A 17,707-nucleotide genomic window follows, 5' to 3' on the forward strand; every position below is an offset into this window, starting at 1 on the left:
AGTGAGTGAAAACATTTGTCTACATAAATAAAGTAAATTAAGAGGTTTGAATAACTGATGGATTAATGCTCTATCCAGCCATTGTGGCTTAGTGGTTGAGCATCACCAGGAGGTTGCTGGTTGGATTCCCAGTCCGGCGTGCAGGAGGCAGCTGACACATGTTGATGTTTCTCTCATCGATGTTTCTATCTCTCTTTCCCTCTCCCTTCCTCTATAAAATCAGTAAAAACATTTTTTTAAAAATGAGCTTCATTAATGAATCATAAGAGGAATCGAGTTTAATAAGAATCAAGTCTTTGGAGTCACAGATCTGATTTTAAATCCTTCTTTTTGTACTTATTAGTCATATTACCTTCTTGAGTGACACTCGCCTCTTTACACCTGTTTTTTACAGATGCTGAAACTCTGTAAAATGTGATAGTGATCCTCTTCTAAATAGGAAAGTGGGATTGAGAGGAGTCATACATGGAAAGTATACTTAGCACAGGTCTTGGCACATACTAATAATAAATAACTATAATAATTATTACAGTTTTGGTCCATTAGAAAGGGAAATGACTCAATGAAAACAATCCAAAGAAATTTGAATCTGGCAGTGGCAGGCAGGATGAATTAGAAGACAAGAGAGCAGGGGCAAGAAGAATAGTAGAAAGTTGTTAAGCATTCTAGATATCAAGTACTACCTACAGGAGAGCAGTAGTATGAATGAGACAGAAGGAAAGGGGCCTGGTGATTGGGAAAGACTGTAAAGGCACAGTCAATCAAAATGTAATGGTAACCATAGGGGATCACGTATTCTTCCTAACTGGTGTTTCTTAGGATATATCCCCAGAAGTGGGATCACTGGGTCAAACGGCAGTTCTATTTTTAATTTTTTGAGGAACCTCCATACTGTTTTCCATGGTGGCTGCACCAGCCTGCATTCCCACCAGCAGTGTACTAGGGTGCATTTTCTCCACACCCTCACCAGCACTTGTCATTTGTTGATTTGTTGATGGAGCCATTCTGACAGGTGTGAGGTTATACCTCTTTGTGATTTTAATTTGCATCTCTCCGATGATTAGTGACTTTGAGCATTTTTTCATGTTTCTTGGCCATCTGCATGTCCTCTTTGGAGAAGTGTCTATTTAGGTCCATTGCCCATTTTTTAATTGGATTGTTTGTCTTCCTTTTGTTAAGTTGTATGAGTTCTTTATATATTTTAGATATTAACCCTTTATCAGATGTATCATTAACAAATATGTTTTCCCAAACAGTGGGCTCCCTTTTGATTCTGTTGATGTCATAGCAGTGGTATTTACAATAGCTAAGATCTCGAAACAGCCCAAGTGCCCGTCAGTAAATGAGTGGATAAAAAAGATGTTTGCATAGCTCAGCAGTTGAGCATCGGCCTATGATCCAGGAGATCAAGGTTCGAGTCCCGATCAGGGCACATGCCTGGGTTGCAGGCTCAATCCCCAGTGGGAGTGTGTGCAGGAGGCAGTCAATTGATGACTCTGTCATCATTGATGTTTCTATCTCCCTCTCCCCCTCCCCCTCCCCCTTCTTCTATCTGAAATCAATAAAGATTTTTTCTAAAGTGGTACATTTACACTATGGAATACTATGCAGCTGTAAAAAAAAGAATCTCTTACTCTTTGAGACAGCATGGAGGAACCTAGAGAGTATTATGCAAGCAAAATAAGCCAGTCATAGAAAGACAAGTATCACGTGATCTCACTCATATGTGGAATCCAATGAACAAAATAAACTGATTAACAAAATAGATGCAGAAACAGAGAGGTGTGGAACAGACTGATGAATCTCAGAGGGAAGAGGGAGCATTTGGGAAGAGATGACCCAAGGAACTTATATGCACATATGTATAACCCATGGACACAGACGATAGTGCAGTGAAGGCCCGGGAGGGGGGGGCGGGTCAATAGGGGGAAAAGGAGGACATCTGTAATACTTTCAACGATAAAGATAAATTTTTTAAAAAACGTAATGGTAAGATTATTAGGTGTTACATCTTTTTAGAGAATTCTGAGGTTATTGTTGACAGTTTGTCATTGGAATTAGTACTTAAATTCCTTTGGCTTCCAACTCAAAACTCAAGAATGATGGTAGTTCTGATTATGACATACTGAATATATTGGTAGAACTTCTCTTTTTTTTCTTGCCACCCCACCACAACCAAAATCATACCAGGTTGTTTTTTGCATCGTTTTTTGAGATCTAAGACAATCCAAGTTTGTGTGTTTTTTTTTTCAGGTAATTCTTTCCTTGAGCAAGGGTTGCTGATTGAAAACCCATTCTCTTTTATTTCAGTGCAAGCAGCTACTGACTCAGTCTGTAGACTACAACAGAGGGAGCAGGAACGAAAAAAGGTAAAAGCAGATCGTTTGCATATTGGAGCCTGTAACTCCAGGGCTTTAATTATCATCATATTATCAGCATTTGCTTTTGATAAAAAGAAATTATCTGAATTTTTTTTTTTTTATGCAGTAATTTTAAAAGATTTTAAAATGGCTAATTCATTCAAGGTGTTTTGAAGAGGTATGGGCACATGATTGCACCATCCATATTTTTATTATAGACCTTTTTTTTTCTTTTCTTTTTTTACCTTTTCAACGTGTCCATCTTTTCCTTGAAAGTGGTATTTGTCCCATGGAAGAGAGAGAATAGGACTTTAACATGGAACAAAAAAATACCCACCAGATTGGAAATATAAATCTTTCCTTCGCGCCTGAAGCATTGAGTATAGTATGTATATTTCTTCTAGAAAAGGAAGCATTCATGCCTGTGGATGGGTTATTTAATGAATAGTCGCAAGAGCGTGTGACTCACTTGCTGGATCGTGTTTTGCTTATTTGAATTATATCTTAACTAAATTCAGATGTGGAAAAATAGCAAAAGAATTTAAGTTCCTGTGATAATTTGGTATTTTCACATATAATTTTCATAAAGTAGTTATAGTACTTATTTATTGCTTTAAACTAATAAAGATACACTTACTAAGAAATGTTGAAAATACTAAGTCATTCTGAAATACACTGTGTATGTACATATATCAATGAGTATTACTGTCCCCATTTCTCTGGAATGTGTTGTGGTTAATCCACAATAATGTTTCACATTTGGCACTGTATAAAAATACAATGGAATGAACCTTGCTACAGTTTAAATTTCTGCACCCTCTGCTCAAGTTTAAATATTGATATAAAGCTTAAACATTGAACAATTTGATGAATCAAGCCTACTGAAAGGACTTAACATTTTAGCCAATTGGGAAAGCTGCCCAAGAAGAATAGGATTGTTTCTAGCAGGCCAGGTCTGGAAGCAGGACCATTGCTGAGCACCTTCATAAAAGGGCAAGGCAAAGCCATGAGCAGGAAAATCTGTGTTGGGCGGAGTGTTTGCACAGTCTAGAAAGCACTGTAAAGATGTGGAGAACTATAAAGAAGATGATTGTGGAGAACCTTGATTGCTGTATTAAACAATTTGTTGCTGAAGGCAACAGGAGCATTTCTGTGCTTGAGGAGCAGGAAGACTTTCTCTGTAAGAACACTGGCTGTACTGGCTGTTGTTACTAGCTATAACATATGCAATTCTCTTGGCTTTCAAAATGAAAATTTTAAAATGGTGTCCTTTCCAGGATGTTGCCTCTCTAACGTGTTGCTGCGTGATTTAAGCAGATTCACGTGGATATGCTCTCACATGTTATTGGTCTTTCTAAAGACATCGTCAAAAGTAGTTATGATTCTGATAAAATGGTGATTCTTTTCATCATCGAGTAGAGCTCACCTGAAATTAAATTATAATTTGAATGGTTCCTCTTAGCACTTAAAATTTTTTTTTTACATTTGCTGTATTTACATATATAAGTAGGAAAATGACCAGATTAGGTTAAAAATACTGGTGTCTTCTATTTCTGGCTGTTTCCTTTATTAGCTAGCTGTATGTTTTCGGACAATGACTTGAGCTTCAAGTTCCTCATCTGCAAAATAAATACCTGTTCTATTCAACTTGATGGATTGATATTCTACTTACGTGACATATTGTATTATATAATTTATGACATGGTTTTGCAGATTGTATCTCACTCTCCACATGTAAGGTGGCACTTTTCCCCTGCCTGCACGATCATTTGTTTAAGATGCACGCAATCACTTTGTGGGTAAGAGCCCTGCTATGGTCTATTAGAGTTGGTGAAGCCCTTGAAAATCCTGTCCATTCATTATTTTCTGAATTAAAATATACTGTCCCATGGTTTAAAAAAAAAAAAAAGAAAAAAAAAAAGTGGCCTCAAATAATAAAGCCCATAGAATATTTTAGTGTTAAATATATTTCTTACAGGTATTATATCAGAGAAAATTACTCAACTACCTCTTTATTGAGTACACATTAAAGTTACTATTTTAGAATATACTAAAACACGGTGTTTCACTAAGGACTGGTATGAAGCCTGTGAAACCTACATGCATAATCAGCCACCCTGAGTATTTTCTTTTCTCAAGATAATTTAATAAAATTAACCAGGTGAAAGTCACACTAAGATGTGTTTTTCAGACAGAGCTCAGAGAAAAGTAAAAATTCTTTATATTCTTCCAAGGCAATTGAACATTTAGTCATTATTTTTCAGTGTTTATGTAGTTAGCAAAACATTTGAAATATGGACCTTTAAGGCCTTTTTTTTCTGTCATATCTTGCTTTTGCCAAAACTTTGACGTGGCAGAGTTTTCAGACTACAAATATATAAAGGACACAGAGATAAAGTTTAATTTCTCATCTAGCAAATATGTACAAAGCAAAATTGACCTCTAGCTATATTTTGCACTCTAATGTTAATTGTTGCCCTTAGTTATGCTGTTGGCTACATTTTGTGTATTTGAATGGCTCTCAGAACAAAGAAAGATGGGAGTAGTAATGGAATAAAATAGACTGTTGCCATTAATCATTAATTCTTTTATGTCAAGACAATTTGTGGAATTCTGTGGGAAGTAAATTATGATAAACGTCATTCATCCAAATCACATTTCCCACAATTGATATCTAAAAGTACATTCAGAAGAACAATAAATGCACATTCCCCATTTATTTGACATATGTCTTGAAAACGACACACTAAATACAAAGTCGCATTTTGGGTGCTAGCAATAAGAGTGGTGCAGCCCAGCCGGGTGTGGCTCAGCAGTTGAGCATCGACCTAGGATCCAGGAGATCAGGGTTTGATTCCCGGTCAGGGCACATGCCCGGGTTGCGGGCTGCAGCAGATCAGTGACTCTCTCATCATTGATGTTTCTGTCTCTCTCCCTCTCCCTTCCTCTCTCTGAAATCAATAAAGGTATATTAAGAAAAGAAAAAAGAGTGGTGCATTGAAAATACATTTAGCTTACAAAATTCACTGACTCTTAAAAATATGCCATTAATATGTTAATATGCGTGAATAGTTTAAACTTAGGTTCCATATACAAGCCTCAACTTCTGGTTGAAGCTATATTCAACCAAATTAGAGATAGTAATAAAGTAAACATGAATCCTTTGATTCATCTTGTCCACTAATACTTATTAGATTTAATTATACCCCTGTATGATTTTTTATGAGGTCAGTGAATAGCATAGATTATACATTCTTCTTGATAGAGTGTGAAAATACAGAGTAATAGATCGGTAGGTAAATTCTAATTAAATAATTGCTGACAGTTGTCATTCTGACACTTCTTACCAAAGGAAATACTTTCTTATTTACCTGTGTAAGGCATATGTGAAATTAATGGCATGTGTATTACTGACAGATGTTCCAAGGGGCCTTTTAGACCTTAGTTGACTTATTCAGAGTTTTCCCTCAGACCGGGGTTTCTCAGTCCCTGCACTGTTGACATTTTGGATTGGATAATTCTTTGTTGTGGGGACTGGGCTTTGTAGGATGTTTGCAGCATCCTTGGCCTCTACCCATTATATGTCAGGAGCACCTCCCCCTAACCTGTGCTGTGACAACGAAAAATCAGGGAGACAGAGCATCAAAATTTACTCCCCAGTTGGGAATCATTGACTTAGACTAAAGCATCTAGAAATGTGTTTTCATTACATTTCCCAGAGTTCATTTATAGACCTGGTCCTAGAATGGTTTGGCTTCAAGATTGGCTTCTCTTTAAATTTATGTCTAATGGGATATATGTAAGCCAGTTTGTTATTACTATTTTTTTCTCCTTTGTAGAAAGACAAAAGGATTACAGCTAGTTACTCCACAATTATAGCTCATAACACACTTTCTCTTCATTTTTTTTTAAAGTTGGAATTTTCTAAATTTATCTTTAGAAAATCAGTTGTATCCACTTTATGAAGAATGCAATTGATTTCATTTATGAAGAACCCTCTGAAACCTGATTTGAATTTTTTTTTTTTATTGTGGTGAAATATACCTAACATAAAATTTACCAGTTTTTAGCATTTTTTAAGTACAGAGTTATATGGCATTAAGTACATTCACATTGTCCTGCAACCATCACCACCATCCATCCATCTCCAGAACTTTGCCATCTCTCCCAGCAGAGACTCCATACCCCTTTAACACCAACCCCCCATTCTCCCTTCCCCTTACTGCTGGTAACCACCATTCCACTTTCTATCTCTAAAAGTTGACTATTCTAAGTCTCCTTCTAAGTGGAATGGATATATTTGTGTATCCATTCATCTCGCCATGGATCCTTGGGTTACTTCCACCTTTTTTTTTTTTAATATATCTTTATTGACTTCAGACTGAGGAAGGGAGAGGGAGAAAGAGAGAGAGAAACATCAATGATGAGAGAGTCATTGATCAGCTGCCTCCTGCACGCTCCTGGCCTGGGGCTTCTGGCCTGGGGATCGAGCCCACAACCCGGGCATGTGCCCTGACCAGGAATCGAACTGTGATCTCCTTAATCCTAGGTCAATGCTTAACCACTGAGCCATGCCTGGCCGGGTTACTTCCACCTTTTGACTATTGTGAATAATACTGCTATTAACTTGGGTGACAGATATCTGTTCAAAGTCCTCCTTTCCATTCTTCTGGGTGTGTACCCAGAAGTGGACATACTAGATCAGATGGTAATTCTATTTTTAATTTTTTGAGGAACCACAGCAATTGGACAGTTTTATTTCCCTACCAGCAGGGAGCAAGAGTTCCATTTTCTGCACATCCTTGCTAACACTTGTTATTTCCTGTCATTTATTTATTTGCTTGCTTGTTTGTTTGTTTGTTTATTGTAGTAGCCGCTCTAATGGATATCTCATTGTGGTTGGATTTGCATTTCCCTAATGGTTAGTGATGTTGGGCATTTTTCTTGTGTTTTTTGGACATTTGTATATCTTCTTTGCAGAAATGTCCATTCAAGCCCTTTGCCCAATTTTTAATCAGGTTGTTTTATTGTTTAATCAAGCTGTAGGAGTTCTTTACATATTTTGAATATTAACCTCTTATCAGATATATGATTTGCAAATATTTTCTCTTATTCTGTAGATTGCCTTTTCACTCTGTTGATAATGTTGTTTGATGCACAAAAGTTCTTAATTTTGAGAAAGTCAAAAAAATTTATTTTTACTTTTGTTGCCTGTGCTTTTGGTGTCATAGCCAAGAAATCATTGCCAAATCTAGTGTCATGAAGTTTCCCTGTTTTCTTCTAAGCATTTTAAAGTTTTAGGTCTTACATTTAGGTCTTTGATCCATTTTGAGATAATTTTTGTATATGATACAAGGTAAGGTCCAGTTTCATTTTTTTGCATGTGGATATCTAGATTTTCCAGCACTTGTTGAAAAGATTGTCCTTTCCCTATTGAATGGTTTTGGCACCTTATCAAAAACCACTTTACTGTATATACAAGGGTTTATTTCTGAACTCTGTTCTTTTCCATTGGTCTAAATGTCTATCTTTATGCCAGTATCACACACTGTTTTGATTATAGTAGCTTTGCAGTATGTTTTGAAATTAGGCAATGTGTTTTTTTAAATGTGGGTTTTATTATTATTTTGATATGGTGAGGCCAACAGACTGGGGATGATTGCCATGGAAACACAGTTTGTTACTCATAGTTCCCAAAAGGAGGGGCATGTTATGCACACAGGACCATGTAAGAATGCACTAGGGTTTGTCAGGCAAAGTGAAAGAGGGGAAAACATGGGCAAGAGCTTTTATTGTGGTTTCCACAGAAAGTAACATGTGAAACGGTAATGAGGCTTAGGATTGTCTAGTTTGAATAATTTCATCAAGCTCTGGTGCATAGGGTCTGGCCATTGTTGTCTGGTACCTGGCCCTGGGTCATTAGGGCAGGTAGATAGTGGCCCAGAATTCTCGAGTCCAATAAAGAAGGTAATTAAGGTATGAGCTTTGTATTGGTTGGCTTGCATATAAAAGATATGCTCACAGGAGAGTTGTTTATTGTCTCTAGGAATAGACTAGCTCCGGGACGGACAGTCTCTCCAGGGTCAGCAAGGCCCAGATGTGAAAGCGTCATGAGTACATCATTAACACAGTATGAGACATCCAAATCACTAATTGTTTTTGTTTTGACTATTGGTGTCACTTGAAATTTCATATAAATTTTAGGGTGGATTCTTTTGTTTCTGCAAAAAACATCATTGGGATTTTAATATGGATTTCATCAAATCTGTAGGTCACTTTGGATAGTATTGTTTTCCTCATTTTAAAGTTAAAGAAACTAACTTGCTCAGTATCGTACAACTGGTAATAAGTGAACCAGAATTTGAAGCAAAGTTTATCTGCCTCCCAAATCTTCATTTTTCTTCATTGAGCTGCCCTGGATAATGTGCTGCCTGGTAGAGAGTGGAACCAGGGCTGTTGCCTTGTGGTCCGAATCACAGGGTCAGCTGAACCAATTACAATGTTTCAATTAAAAAGGAAATAATCTTTTAAACAACATCTGAGCTTGGATGCTAACATTCTCTGTATTTATTAAAAATTAATTTACAGCAAAAGCAAGATACCATTTTGAGGAAGTTTATTTGCTTTTTTTTTTTTAGTCTGACGGCTTTTCTCTCAGAATAGAATAGTTTGTGCAAAAGTTCCAATGAAAGAGTTTAATGAGCTCTTCATGTTTTATTCATCTTTTGGAGAATTACAATGCATGAGGCTAAAATGTTTAAAAGTAATGTTTTGAATTTTGTTTAACCTGCTTCCCAAATTTACTGGATCTGCAAAAACACTCCTTATCCCTTTTTCCTCACTCCTGTAATGCCGATTTAGATCCCAAAGGTCTGTGGGACATATTTTAGGCGAATGTTTTACTGTAACTCAAATGTCAGGCCCTCAACCTCTTTTCACTTGAAAAGCCTCTGTGCTGAGGAACTTCACATAGCATTAGCAGAAAAAGCTCTTGCAATAGCCTTTTTCATTTGGTCTAGTGAAAGACTTTAGCTGCCTATCTAGCACTTCCTCTGGAAAGATCTGATTTGCACTTTGTGATAGAAAAGGCATAGGTGTTAGACTTCAGTTTGACTCTACAACTTCATAGCTGAGTGACCGTGGAGAAGTAAATGTAGTGTCCTTGAGTCTTTATTTCTTCATCTGTAAAATGAGACTAAGGTAATTATACAAGGGGCTTTTAGAAGTAGATACAATACTCAGAACAACTAGCAGAAGTAAGTATGCGTTTCACAAATAGAGTGTGATGGCTTATCCAGCACTTCCTCCTGCTTCTCATGTCTCAGATAAGAGAGAAAGTAGAGCAGCAAGGACATTCTGAGCCACGTGAAAACCCGGTTTCTCTTTCTCCTAGTAGCTACCTTCCAGCAGCTGAGTTACAGCGTGCACTGCAGGTGTCCTGTTTACATTAGAATGCTGGAATTAGTAATGACTTCAAGCTTTGCAGGTTTTTGTGGTTTGCATCTATTGCATTTTGCTTGTTTGTTGAATAGACCTTAGCTTATGTCAAAACTTTAACTTATAAAGACGTGTAGATTATTTGAGGCAGAATTAAAAAGTTATTTTTTATACTCTCTTTTTCTCTTTAGCTCATTGTTGTGCATATTCAAAGATAATCAAAAGAAATTAATTTATTATTATAAATAATAAATGTATGCCATTTTAACTTCTACATTGTTTCATCTTTGTTGTTGTGTTACTCAAAAGAAAAAATTTTTCATCCTTATATAGAAATACTAAGGAGCATCTCCAGAACAACTTAGATATTTGACAAAAGGTGCTTTTGGTGTTTGCTTGCTTTAAAGAATGGAACTGAAACAGAAGAGGGTTCTCGAGTTCTCTTCCAGTGACTAATAATGTATGATTCTTTTTAATGCAGCTAAAAAATATTAAGTGTAAGACATGCACTTTCGTTTCTTATAATAATCATTCTTTTGGCATATATTCTTTAAACTTGATTTAGAAGCTATATGCAGTTAAGTGGAATTTGAGGAGAAATAGAGATATGAAATTTACTTGAGTTGTGTTTGATTTTTTCATTTAATGATTCTAGACATTTTTGAAATTTCAGAAATGTGAATACCCATGTTTAGTCAGAGTAAGCAAAGCCTTAGCCTTAAATGTTTCTAATGTCATGTTCTTGTTGGACATTAAAACTATAATGCAGTTTTATCATTGTGATTTTCAAGCTGATTGCTATAATATACAAATATCAAGAGTTAAAGTTATGTTTGTCTCTTCTGCATAGAAAAATAATTGCCTAGAAAATGTTACCTGACTTTCAAATTTTCTTTTCTCAGATTTATAATGACCATTTAATAGCTAGTGAAAACCAGCACATAATCCAGTGGGAAGATTTCATGAAAGATCAACACAACAAACAGGCTGAAGTGGATGAAGAACACAGAAAAGCTACGGAGAGGCTTAAAGAGCAATACGCTGAGATGGAGAAGGACCTGGCAAAATTCTCAGCCTTTTAGGAACTTGAACCATAGCAGTGACAGACTAATGAGAAAACACTGGCCGCTCCCAGAGATGAACTATTCCCACCAAACCGTTTAGCCTCTGCTTCAAGCTTAGCAATATATTCAGTGGCACTCGTAGCAGAAGAAAGAAACCTCTCCTGGAGTCTTAATTAAATGTTTAGTAGAAGAGGAGTGCTACATCTTTCCAGTTTAAGTGCCTACATATGATTATTTGAATGGGCAAGGGTAGGAAGAAAAATGGGATAAATTTACTTTTTGTTAGTCAGAATTGGCTTATTTTTTATTGATTATCTCAGAGAACTGTAAGTATAGACTTCTTAGAAAAGTAATTGAATTCATCCTTACACAGAGGTAATATTAGTTTGTTATTGTGGCTTAGAAAGCAGATATAATAGCTGCCCATTTTAGCCTCTTTGGCTATTGGGAGAATGTGTGAAGTGCTAGTCCATGAGTAATGTAGACAAAAACAGTGGTCCTTGGAACAGAGATCACATTTAAGAGAGGTGAGAGTAAAACAGTCTCTGCTGTGGCCAAGGTGGCCATGTTGGTCTCTGAGCTGCCTACTGGGGAAGGTTCACAGATTCTGCAGTGCAGCATAATGCCACGTGTTTCACTGATGACAGGACACACTTGTTAAGTTTTGTGGCCTTCCAGCACTTAATATTTTCAGCTTTTAAAACATGCTTTAAAAGCATACCAAAAATATAGTTGACTGTTAGCATTTCCAAGAACCATAATCTTGCCCATAGTATTTACCTCATTTTTGTGTCTGTTTTGCTATGGGTGAGCTTTGTAAGACAAATAATGTCTGTACATGTTTCAGCTGTTTGATGTAATCAGCCAAATCTGCAAGGAGTCCCTCTGGAACCATATACAGCTTCTGGCTCTGAATATGCCAGAAGTATTTGCCCACATGGCAAGTAATCCATGTTAAATGTAAATCCTTTTTAGTGTTTAATGTCGTTCTCATAAGCAGGTGTATTATGGTGAAACATGTACCAACTCTGTCATCACTGTGATCCTTAAAAATTTGCATTTAACAGTCTAATTGAGGAACTAAGTTGATTTTTTATTTGCCATAAATAAAGCAAAATTAAATGCAGTATTTCAAGAGATTTATGGCAAATGAATTTGAGGTATGGATAAATCTTTCAGATATTTTTATTGCTCTTCAGTAAAGAAAGGTACAAGAAAGAAAATACCCAACTCTCTCATGTATCTCAGTCTTGCTAGTGCAGAAAGTGACAATGCTTGCTTGTGTAAATTTATGGCTCACTGTCAAAGCTGCATTCTTGGCTGCATGTTGAAAATGTGATTAAAGTTAATAGAGGAGATGAAATAAGTATTTGAGATTTCTTTCAATAACACTGAACTTCTGCCAACTTTCTCTGTCCGCTACTGTAGGCTTGACAGGTTCATCAATCATCCTCTGGTACCTGGACTAAAAAGAGCACTTGCTGACACTAAGGCATGTTGGAATTTTCTTAATTCCCTTTCAGTGGATGGAAAAAAAAACACATACTTCCAAAAATATCCCACACATGAAAAGTGAGGGGAGCCTTAAATGAAAATTCCCTTTGTACTGTGGGCAGTTTTTGAAATGCTGTTAATTGCCAGTGCATCATTGAACAGATGCCATAACCAAGAAATCAGGACTGCATGTGAGCAGGAATGTACTCTTAACTGTGGTTATTCAACTGGTGCAACAGGGATTTCTGATAGTATTTGTCCATCGCATAGGAATAATAAACACTTTGCCATATGAATTTGTATTTATTATATAAGGACCGAAGGGATTTCTTAAACCAAAAAGAATTGATGAGCTTTTTTACCTTTAAACATTTAAGATACTAACTTCTTTCTTTAGCTATTCAGTATAACTTCTAAAAAAGGTGGCTGGGTTGCCATCCTTTTAACACTTCAGTAGTGAACACTTTCACTTATATTTCCCATTTTCCAAATCCCTTTTGATATGTATTTTATACCTATAAATTAGCTTTTTATGTAACAATTACATAATTTACAACATTTTTGCTGTTTATGCTATTGAGCAGAGATAATATGGGTTCTGTGTAGTTCACAAGATTATTTTGTTTGAATAATGTTTAAGTGTTATGGAAATATTTATTTTTAAGTTCTGAATATTTTCTATTTTTTATAATGACTTTTTTTTTACTCACGTATGTGCGGTTTTTGTTTCGTTTCTTAACATGTAGATTTTTAAATTCTGTTCTCATTATTGATTTCTTCTTTAATTGGATTGTGGCCAGAGAATCGGTCCATATAAAGTTGATATGGTGAAATTTGTTGAGATTTTCCTTATGACCTAAAATATGGTCAGTTTTTGTAAATGTTTTGTTAGTGCTTGAAAGCCTGCATATGTTCCAGTTGTTGGGTGTCTGTTAAACCAAATTTGTTCATTGTGTTATTCAAATTGTCTCCATTTGACTGTTGTTTTTCCTTCTATTTGATCTCTCAGATTCTATGTGTTGAAATTTTTTATTTTTTATTTCTCCCTATAAATCTGTCAATATTTGTTTTGTATATTTTGCAGTTTTGTTATTAGGTACATACAAGTTTAGAATTATCTTCCAAGTTTAGAATCAAGTCTTATATTTATAGTCATCACCTAAGGTTTTTATTTCATCCTACATTGCTTTAAAATCTATGCTTTAGAAAATATTTAGGCCACACCAGCTGGTTAGTATTTGTATGTATGTGGTTTTTTATCCTTCTGTTGGACCTTTCTGTTACGTTTTAGATGTGCCTCATAAAAAGTGTAATTTTTCTTTCTGATTTTCTTTTACTGGCAGAGTTTAACCGATCTACATTTATTGAACTTACTAATATATTGGGGTTTACTTATACCATCTTATTGTGATTTTCATCACACATTTTCTGTTACTGCCCTTGTAGGGTTTTTTGCCTTCTTTCAGACTGAGTAAGTTGTGTATATTTTTTCCATTTACTTTCTCTCTACTAGTTTAGAAAGCAAAAAACTCAATTTTTATGTTTTAGTGCTTACCAGTAAATTTAATTTGCAGAGTTAGCATAAAATCTTTACTCTCTTTCAAAACATAAGAGACTTTTGAACAGTCTTGATTTTCCTCCTTCAACTTATAAATTAGTGTCTAGAATTTCTTTTATGTCAGTTTAACTCCAAAAATAATTATGCAGTCAATATTTATTAGATTTACCTAAAAGTTTATCATTTCATTATCCTTGGAAGTTGGCTGGGTGGATTGACAGATATTTTTTCTCAGTATTTAATATTATCCCACTGTTGTCTTGCTGCCATTGTTGCTTCTGAAATAACAGTTGTCAGTGCTACAAAGGTTATGTTTACGGTTTTTATCTTTGGTTGTCTACAATCAAATGTTATTATACTGCAGTGTATCCAGCTATGGATTTCTTTTAATTATCCTGTTCTGATTGACTGAGCTACTTGAATCTGAGACTTAGTGTTTTTCATAAATTCTAAAAATTCTCAACTTTTATCTCCTTGAATATTGCACTTCCCTCATTCTATCTACTCTCTCCTTTAGGGAATCAAATTAGACTCATATGTATTGCCTCGCCCCTGTTCTGCGTATCTCTGATTTATATTTTCTATCTCTTTTTCTCTCTATGTGGAATTCTGGCCATCCATGTAAATTCTGGATAGTTTCTTTAAGCCTTTTCAGTTCACTAATTCTGTCTTCTCACTGTCTCTAACCTATTTAACCTATCTATCAAATTTTAAATTATGGTTATATATTTTTTTCATTTCCAGAGTGGTGTTTGGTTCTTTCTCACACTTTCCTGGTGATTTGGGATAGTTCCAGTATTCCCTCTTTCTTTTCTTTAAATATATTAAATGTACTTTTTTTGTGGATCTGACTCACAGTTGGTCGTTTGCTGATTTTTCTGAAACAAGTTTATGGTGATTTGTTTTGTAATGTGATCAGTGACTTTGATTGTGAGTTCATATTCCTCTTACCTTGATATTGGGGAATTTTTTGTTTAAAGTATGTTTCAACAGAGAAGATTTCTTTTTCTAGCACCACCGGTTTGTTTCTTGTGGCATTGCTAACCCTAGATGGCTTCTAAGTCAGTGTTCGCCTTGGGTTTTCTGCCTCTCCCTCCCCTGTTCTGTAGCACATGCACACTCACACACACTTACAAGCAGTGTGAATTTCATCCTTAAACATACGTGAGTGTTGGGCTGTGATAGGTATTTCTAGGGGAGACTGTTTCCCCCTTCACAGCTCTACTTCAAGTAAAGAAGAGAAACTTGAGGTCTTTTCCTAGTTCGCTCACTGAAAGTGGTGCCCTGTAGGGGTTCACCATTTCTCTTGCTCATCCAGCTCAGGTCCCTGTTGTGAACTGAATTGTGTCCCTCAAAATTTATATGCTGAAGCCCTAACCTCCAAAGTGACTATGTTTGGAGATAGGGCCTTTAAGGAGGTAATTAAGGTTAAATAAAGTCATAAGGGTGGGTCCCTAATCTGATAGCACTGGTGCCCTTTTAAGAAGAGGAAGAGACAACAGAACACATTCTGCAGGCATGCAGAGAAATGGTCACATGACACAGCAAAAAGGTGGCCACCTGCAAACCAGGAAGAGAGACCTCACCAGAAATGGAATTTTCTGACCTTGATCTTTGGATTTCTTCCCTCCAGAACTGTGAGAAAATAAATATTTTTTGTTTATGCTATGCCATCTGTGATATTTCACTGTGGCAGCCAGAGCAGACTGTTAAAGCCCCAGACCATGATTCTTGTCCCACATATGGGCATGGCTCCTTAAAACTGGGATACTTCTGGCTGCAGGGAGGGAGCGATGCCTTTAGGACAATTACACGTTCCAGAGCTAAATTACCCTATAGAATTTTACTTTTTCCTGATCTTTATTTGGTTTTAAATTTTAATCTATCCTTTTGGCATTCAGTAGCTAGTGAGAATTCTCTGTATAGAAATGGCATGTTAGACAAGTATATGTTGATTTTTTATATTAAAATTTCCCCCAAAGAATATGACCACATTCTAGTATAAAAGATGATAACTTTTCTTTCAAATATTCTGCTATTTTCTATTTGTTTCTCATTACTACCTGTGAACTAATTTGTTTCTATTCTACGGATTCTTTCTTTTTACTACTTGTGAACTAATGAAAGCAAATAAGATTACTGTGGTCTTGTTCTAAACCTGCATAACTCTTGCCTGAATACTTTATTTAGGTTTCCTTTTTTTTCTTTTTAGGACATTATTGTGGTATTGAAAATGCCCAGGTTTTTTATTATGGATGTGTAGGTAGAAGTACTAGATCTGTGGTATTAAACCCAAAGTATACTTGAAAATCTGTAGAAGTCACAAATGCCTCCCAGCCTAATCAGGAATACTCTGGATAGTTTCTTTAAATCTTTGCTCCTATAACACATAGGCTTTCTATCTGAAAACTTCCATTTACTTTCTGAACTGTTTTGTAATATACAGGGTGGGGCAAAAGCAGGTATGCAGTTGTGAGTACACGCAACACAGAGTTTGTTTTTGTATTATTTTATTTTCCATATGAAGAACTGTAAACCTACTTTTGCCACACCCTACACATGTGTTTTAATATATTGGACTCTGGTTGCCATTGCAAATTAAAAGGCAGAGGGTTTTATTGCTTTGGAATTTAGCATAATGACTGCTTTTCCTAACATTGTACCCTAGGGGTTCTTTTTTACCATTTGGAACTGTAAGTCTTTATGTCAGAATAAAATATTCCAGAAAAATATTTTAAACATTAATTCAGTCAAAATATTTGAAGCTACCATTATAGAAAATATATTTTCTAGTAGATTATTAATTCTTCTGAAAGGTTTTATAATTATTTATTTAATTTTTACTTCCAATAAAATATGAATCTTAATATTATATTGATTTAGTGCAACTCATGGTGGCCACACACGAAAGGAGGATTGTAATCAGCTATATCACGTACACCCTGCTTGCTTTTGTTATTCTCATCTTTTAATTTTAACTGCTGTAAACCTTTTTTTTTTTTCTTTTTTAAAATATATCTTTATGATTTTAAGAGAGGAAGGGAGAGAGAGATAGAAACATCAATGATGAGAGAGTCATTGATCGGCTGCCTCCTGCATGCCCCCAACTGGGGATCGAGCCCACAACCCGGGCGTATGCCCTGACCAGGAATAAAACAGTGCCCACCTGGTTCGTAGGTCGATGCTCAACTGCTGAGCCACGCCAGCCAGGCTAAACAGTGCTTTTTTGTGACTTGTCTGCCAGTATTAGCAAAGCATTATTTCCTCTGATACTTTTTCTGTTTATGTTCCATAAACAAGAGAAAAGTAACTTAGGTTTTCAAATGTGATGCACTCGACACAGCAATAAATTAATAAATACACTAACATTTGATCCTCAAAAAATTTAAGATTGAAATTATCTCTGAAGAAATAGTCAAAATCAATTTAAGTAAACATAATACTTCCATTTGTAAAACACAGATTACAGCTTGCAGTTTACAGTATACTTTTAAGAACCTTATATGTAATTTAATCTTACTTTACCTTAAAACCAAGATGTACTCACTTTCTTTTAGAGAAAGAGTACAATGGTAGAAATACAGGGATTTTGGTGTTTTGCTTACTTAACATTGGGCCAACAACAACACATCAGATAAATAGAATAAATGATACTTTTATGATTTAAAAAAATTCCACCAATGATAGCATGAAAACCCATAGTACAGATGTATCCCCAAATTTTTCTTTACTACAAACATTAATATAATAATATGTGAAATTTCAGTCTTAAATATTCTGAATTATTAAAGGTA

General features: G+C 35.6%; 1 protein-coding gene across 1 annotated transcript in view; it reads left to right on the top strand.

Annotated features, from left to right (window-relative positions):
* BLOC1S5 (biogenesis of lysosomal organelles complex 1 subunit 5) overlaps positions 1-13,429 on the top strand; it is a 39,453-nt gene extending 26,024 nt beyond the window's left edge. The window contains exons 4-5 of the mRNA XM_016202432.2: positions 2,311-2,369; positions 10,700-13,429. Of these exons, the coding sequence (XP_016057918.1) occupies positions 2,311-2,369; positions 10,700-10,879 (239 nt within the window). The 3' untranslated portion in view covers positions 10,880-13,429. The remainder of the gene's footprint in view (positions 1-2,310; positions 2,370-10,699) is intronic.
* The last annotated feature ends 4,278 nt before the right edge of the window (positions 13,430-17,707 follow it).

Source organism: Miniopterus natalensis, chromosome 9 (genome assembly GCF_054644295.1).
Source record: "Miniopterus natalensis isolate mMinNat1 chromosome 9, mMinNat1.hap1, whole genome shotgun sequence".
NCBI lineage: Eukaryota > Metazoa > Chordata > Mammalia > Chiroptera > Miniopteridae > Miniopterus > Miniopterus natalensis.